Source organism: Pseudorasbora parva, chromosome 11 (assembly GCF_024679245.1).
Source record: "Pseudorasbora parva isolate DD20220531a chromosome 11, ASM2467924v1, whole genome shotgun sequence".
NCBI classification, from domain to species: Eukaryota; Metazoa; Chordata; class Actinopteri; order Cypriniformes; family Gobionidae; genus Pseudorasbora; species Pseudorasbora parva.
Window position 1 is genome coordinate 1,699,585 of NC_090182.1, and position 7,262 is coordinate 1,706,846.

Consider the following 7,262-nt stretch of genomic DNA (forward strand, 5'->3'; position numbering starts at 1 on the left):
AATTATTGCATGTAAGTTAATAAATTAATATTATATTTTTTTATTAATCTTATTTTTATTTAGTTAATAAATTTGAATTTTAACAGAAAAAAATATTTTAATTCCATTCCCATTATTTTTTAGGTCATTAAATTATAAATATAAATGTTTAAAAATATGTTTGCCGTTATATACGATTGTACGCCTATTTAATTTTTTTTTGTAAATTGACCGTCGAAATATACAGTGTCAAAATAAAAGTCCGCATTTTGACATCACTAACAATTTCAGTGCGAAAGCGATTTATGAAAATGGCATGTAGGCATGTAAGTTAATAAATTAATGAATTATGTTAAATTAATGAAATTGGGTTAATTTTTAATTATGTTAATGAATTTGTATTTTAACAGAAATGTTTAGTTAATTAAATTGTATGCATAATTGTTTTAAAATGTGTTTGCAGCTATATACGAATTTATATCTGTTTTTGTGAGGTTATTTAGCATCAAAATACAACATGTCAAAATAAAAGTCCATATTTTTATCCCGTGATCGGTCCGTTTCAATAGTTTGAATTTACTTCGCGAGTTCGGGGAGAGTTATAATCGCCATTTCTCTCCAGTGTAAGCCGCCCTCGGCTTTATTTTAGGCGACCATCAATAGTTCCGCGCAAACTGTAGCTTAACGCGAGTTGTTTTTGTGTCAGGCGAGGGAGCGGGGAGGGCGTGACGCGTCTGACGCGTGTGACGCGTGCGCGTTGGGTCAGCCGAACGCTCTTCTGCACCTCCACAGATCAGTGTCGCTTCTTGGCGCGTTCAAAATAACACAGTTAGTCAGAAATGGAGATGAATTCGTGCAACATCCAAGTGCTCCTGCAGGCAGCCGAGTATCTGGAGCGGAGGGAGAGAGGTAACGTTATCCGCGTCCTTCCTTTGCTCTGAGACCGAAGCCGTTTCGGACAGGCTGCTGTGTTTATGTCTGTTTTTCTGCACATTCATTGATATGTGCACTCGTTATTTGTTGAGTTGTGTGCTGGGAGTGCTCCCCCTGCTCCAGAGGGTTTTTCTGAGCGCCTAAAGCGGAGGAAAGCGCGTTTATTGTCGCTATTATTGTGTTTGTCTCTGTGACCTATATTTCAGTTCTGTATTGTACACAAAGGCGCGAAATCGTCACAGATTTGAAAATGTAGCCGCGCTGCCCGTTATTCTAAAGCGGTTACATTGTGACGACTTTATAGCGGATAAGACGTTTAGAATGGAACGCGGTGATTTCAAAAAATGTGTCAAGGAGTTCGATGGCGCCAAAATCAGAAAGCGCTCTCAGCTGATGAGATGCGGACATAAATCATCATAACCATCATCAGACTCGAGCTTATGTCTGCAGTGCGACTGCTGGACGGGCGCTCGGGTTTAGAAGCAGGCAAATGCCCGATGGGTCTCTTTTATGTTTATTTATTTGTTTGTTTTTATGGATTTTGCTCATAATAAAGCCGGCTGAGCTGCTCACTCCTGTTGTGTGTTATTGTGTGTTGTGTATTTCCAGAAGCCGAGCACGGTTATGCCTCAGTGCTTCCATTCTACAGTAAAGGGGTTTCGGATAAGAGGAAAAAGCAGAAATCAAAGAGCCATACACCCGGGAACAGCCGGTGAGTGTAAGGTGCACACACACGCGCGCGCGCAAGCACAGACACACACACACACGTTTGTTTTTGTGACATATGGGGACATTCCACAGGCGTAATGGTTTTTATACTGTACAAACCGTATTTTCTATCCCCTTACACTGCCCCTAAACCTACACACACACACACACACACACACACACACACTGCCCCTAAACCTACCCAACACACACACACACACACACACACTGCCCCTAAACCTACCCATCACACACACATACACACACTGCCCCTAAACCTACCCAACACACACACACACACACACACACACACACTGCCCCTAAACCTACCCAGCACACACACACACTGCCCCTAAACCTACCCAGCACACACACATACACACACTGCCCCTAAACCTACCCAACACACACACACACACTGCCCCTAAACCTACCCAACACACACACACACACACTGCCCCTAAACCTACCCAACACACACACACACACACACACACACACACACACTGCTCCTAAACCTACCCAACACACACACACACACACTGCCCCTAAACCTACCCAACACACACACACACACACACACACACACTGCTCCTAAACCTACCCATCACACACACACACACACACACTGCCCCTAAACCTACCCAACACACACACACACACACACACTGCTCCTAAACCTACCCATCACACACACACACACACACACACACACACTGTCCCTAATGTCCTCATATTTCACCCTCTCCTATGTCACAAAAACAAGCCCCTACACACACACACACACACACGCGCGCGCGCACATGATGCCCTGGGACATTATTGTGGTATTGTACACCTCTAATATATTGAATGGTATGGTACGCCTATCCTTCACTCCTGCGGATGAATGAAGGGAAAGCACTCGTGACCCAAATGAAGCGTTATAGCCGATAGGCTCATTCCACGTCACATTTGGGAATCTTCCTCGGCTCAAATTTTAAATTTGAAAGATGTGAATATTGATTAAAGCCAAAATATTAAATGCAATGGCTGTATATTCACTGAGTGTTTATATCTGTGCTTCACACAGTCGCAGCTGTATGCAAATGAACCACATTTGGTTTTCGGCGACTGAAAGGTGTAAAAGTGAACATGAGCCGCACTGCAGACACTGCTCTTCTCACTCAGTCATTCTGTCTCGCTTCCAGTCTAAATATCCAAATATTCTTAAATCAAGATGCATTTAGTAGATCAGTAAAACCACATAAGATATTTGTTGTTGTTTTCTGGGGAAAAATATCTAAATGAAGAGAGTTTTTGCTTAAAACAAGAAAAATGATCTGCCAATGGGGTGAGAAAAATAATCTTATTTCTGATTGAAATCTTGTTTCTTGTTTCCGTCCCAAACAGAAATAAGATTATTTTTCTCACCCCATTGGCAGATCATTTTGCTTGTTTTAAGCAAAAACTCTCTTCATTTAGATATTTTTCCCCAGAAAACAACAACAAATATCTTATGTGGTTTTACTGATCTAGTAAATGCATCTTGATTTAAGAAGATTTGGATATTTGGACTAGAAACAAGAAAAAAATACTAAATAAAAATCATTTTTTGCAGTGTGAGATCCCCATATCTCTGGGACTGAACCATCGAGGGCCTTTAAAATGGAGAAACCAAAAGAAAAGTTAGTGAAGAGCCAGAATCTAAAAGGATATTGAGATATCTTTAACACTTCTGGAGTTACCGGCACTCAAACTCAGGCTAAAAACACAGCAGAAGTGCTTATTGGCCATGTTTGAGCGCTCACCGTTGGCATATAATGACACACAGATTGATAAAGTCAACAGATTTCACTAATAGATCTGCCAATCTCTGTGTGAGAATAAAATAATGAAGCTGCCATCTTTATAAAGTCATCTTTACACGCCTGTAATCCGGCTCCAGATCTCAGGTGGAAACTGGCATTGACCCTCCTCTACAAAACTCAATAAATAAAAATCTGGGGATTTAATAGTTCGGCTTTCATCTCTATTTATGTTTGTTTCACCTGAAAAAACAAAAACAAATTTATCAATATTTATATTTATATATATAGCAGGGCTCGACATTAACGCTTGTCCAGGACAAGTGGATTTTTTGAAGGGACAAGTGAAAAATAATTGTACTTGCCTGACGAACAAGAGTCTGATTAAAACAAAAAATAACTAGCGAATCACCAAAATGCAAGAATGATTGTGCATTAGTTTAGTGTAAGTGGCGATCGATAGTGACAGATAATAATATATAATGAACTGATGATAATAAGGTCGATCTGTTGACACTGGTGCAGCCTCTCGAGGAGAAATCCCAACACTAGAGCGTTTGAGCCGTTTCCTGAAGACCATCACGACTGAAAGTGACACTGCTTTCATATGACAGCTCCATAAACTATTAATTAACATTCACTTACATTTACATTCACTTAAAGTCACTTACATTTTAGATGCTATATTGAGTGCTTTTGTTCGATTTCAGCAGCGAGAATCGTTCACACACGTCTCACAGCAACAAGTGTGTTACTGAACGATTCAGTGTTTGAATGAACGACTCAGTGACTCGCTCATTAAGACTCACCTGCTGGAGGTTTAGTTTCATGTTTAAACACTTTCCAACATTTCTTTTTTGTCTATTCAAAAATACAAATCTTATATAGTGTTAAATATTTTAAATATTAAATATTCAATATTTAATTTTATTGTTAACAGCCCTTATAGTGTCTTAATTTCATTTAATGTATTGGTCAAATTTAACTAAATAAAATAACCTGAAGCAGAGCCTATATTTAATAAGATTAGGGGGGAAATGCCCTTTATAAAAGATAAAAATATCACAAATTTAAAATGATTCAATTAAAAAATATGCAGATTTAAAAATGTCAGAGCTGATTGAACACTGGTGAGAATATTGCTTCAGAATAAATTATAGATACAACACACACACACACACACACACACAATTAAAAAAATATCAAACTTTTTTCCGGACAAGCACATTTTTTACTCGGACAAGTGAATGAACGATTTGCTTGTCCGAAGTAGAAGCGCATGAGCATGCTTAATGTCAAGCCCTGTATATATATATATATATTATATGAGGTTATGCTGAGTGATATTTGAAGTCACTTTTGAAGACTTTAGCACGATTTCCTCTAGAAAACAGCAAAGAATAGTTAAGTGCCTGAACTGAGACGCACCTTCTCTAATGATTTATTCACCCTCATGCTGTTCAAGGGTCATCGTAATACAGATTCATGGAAATAAATGGCTTTACTGTGAAGAAACATTACGGCAAAATAAAGCTCTGTGTTTGTGTTTCAGGTCTGTTCACAACGAGCTGGAGAAGCACAGGTAACCAACTTAAGATATTCTCATTCCACTTGTGATCTGCTGTAATTCAGACGTGCGTGTGTGTGTGTGTGTGTGTGTGTGTGTGTGTGTGTGTGTGTGATGGGAAGGTTTAGGGGCAGTGTAGGGGGATAGAATGTACAGTTTGTCCAGTATAAAAACTATTACACTGGAAAGACCCCACAATTCACAAAAACCTAACGTGTGTTTGTGTGTGTGTGTGTGTAGGAGAGCTCAGCTGAGGCACTGTCTGGATCAGCTGAAGCAGCAGGTTCCTCTGTCGTCTGATTCGTCGAGGAACACGACCCTAAACCTGCTCAGACAAGCTCAGCTGCACATTAAGGTGAGCCGGCTCACACACACACCGACAGCACACACACACACACCGACAGCACACACACACGCCGGTCATTTGCATATCAGAGAAACTATGTTTATCTAAAGTTTTACTTATGTTTTTAATCCTCATATCGAAGTAGTAAAAACATAGCATGCAATAATATGCAAAAATCAAGTGGTTTTCAAATGGAGAGTGTGGATAAATGACGAGGGCGTTTGTCTTCATGGCACAAAAACAATCAATCCGTTTTAAACTGCAGTCTGGAGGGAGGGTTTGCAGTTTATTGGGGAAAAGAGTGTAGAGCTGCAAGTTTTAGTTTTTCCCAAATTCAGTTTTTCCATTTGAAAAAAAAGTTTTTTTACTCCATTTTAGTGGTTAAATTAAATTTTATTAATCAAACAGCATGTCTAATCATTTGAAATAATGAAACGTATACAATTTATTAAAAGTTTAACCAAAAATATATGTTTGGTACAAAAATTCCCCCACTTTTATTTTTTACCAAATTCTGTTTTCTGGACTACATTTTAAAGCTTTAATTACATTTTAATAATCCAAAAAGCATGTGTAATTAAGTTATACAATTTGAAAAACAACAATTTATGAATGCAAAAATGAAATGTAATTTCTAGTTTTTAGTTATTTTTTATTTCAGACATTCTGTGCCGTGTATTTACATTTTTCTGGCAATCAAATAAAGGCATAAAACATGAATTGATCTTTCAATCTTATGAAATTATAAGTTTTGCGTGTGTGTGTGTGTGTGTTTGGTAAATTAAACCATTCATTCACAGAACACGCAGATTCATATCGAAAGCCTTTTTGCACGAAACCTATAGAAATTCGTAAAATTATGAGCAATGCAATCAATAACCGGAGCGAGAGACTGTGTGTGTGTGTGTGTGTGTGTGTGTGTGTGTGTGTGTGTGTGTGTGTGTGTGTGTGTGTGTGTGTGTGTGTGTGTGTGTCAGCTGGTGTATCGTGTGTATCAGAACCGTTTCATGTATTGCAGTATCGATAAACGTCAGCAGTGTTGGGGAAAGTTATTTTGAATAGTAATGCATTCATATTTTGTTTTTCTCACCTGGACTAGGGTTGTTTGCTTTTTGTTTTTTATGACAAATTAGTTGTGTTTTTGGGCAGATGTAAGACCATTTCACACCATAATGTTAATAATAAGCCTCAGGCTGAAGGAAATACATGTACAGTAGAGGGCGCTGCCCTTTCAGATGTTATTCAGGATAATGGAAGAATAGGATGCAGGGAAGAAGAAGAAATCACCACCAATAAAAACAACACATCTAAAGTAATTTTTGCTTATGGTTTGACTGAATCATCAAAGGTCAGCAGCACAACATTGGTCAATAAAGTGAGATTAAATGCATACTAATAGATTTGTTTTATTTTTGTGACATATGGCGACATCCCACAGGCGTAATGGTTTTTATACTGTACAAACCGTATTTTCTATCCCCTTACACTGCCCCTAAACCAACCCATCACACACACACACACACACACACACACACACTGCCCCTAAACCTACCCATCACAGGAAACATTCTGCATTTTTACTTTCTCATAACTCCTCCTGTGTGATTTATAAGCCTTTTGTAAAGTGGGGCCATGGGTAATGTCCTCATATTTCACCCTCTCCTGTAATACCTGTGTCATACCCATGGCATTATACACATTTGTGTCCTCATATGTCACAAAAACATGCCCACACACACACACACACACACACACTCATGCCTTTCAGACCACACGTGATCACGATTCAGTTCTTTCACAGATTATTGGGTTTAGGTTTGAGTGGTCAGAAATATGTAAAAATGCACGGCCTTAAACCTGATGTTCTGTGGGATTAATGTTAATCAAACACCAATGAAAAATAGAAAACCTCCGTAGTCATAATTGTGTTATTGTGAGAACA

The 7,262-nt window shown here is 38.7% G+C and overlaps 1 protein-coding gene across 1 annotated transcript in view; it reads left to right on the forward strand.

Moving 5' to 3' along the window:
• The first annotated feature begins 544 nt into the window (after positions 1-544).
• Positions 545-7,262, forward strand: part of mxd3 (MAX dimerization protein 3) — a 12,710-nt gene continuing 5,992 nt past the window's right edge. The window contains exons 1-4 of the mRNA XM_067456775.1: positions 545-888; positions 1,522-1,624; positions 4,960-4,989; positions 5,215-5,329. Coding sequence (XP_067312876.1) covers positions 819-888; positions 1,522-1,624; positions 4,960-4,989; positions 5,215-5,329 — 318 coding nt within the window. The 5' untranslated portion in view covers positions 545-818. The remainder of the gene's footprint in view (positions 889-1,521; positions 1,625-4,959; positions 4,990-5,214; positions 5,330-7,262) is intronic.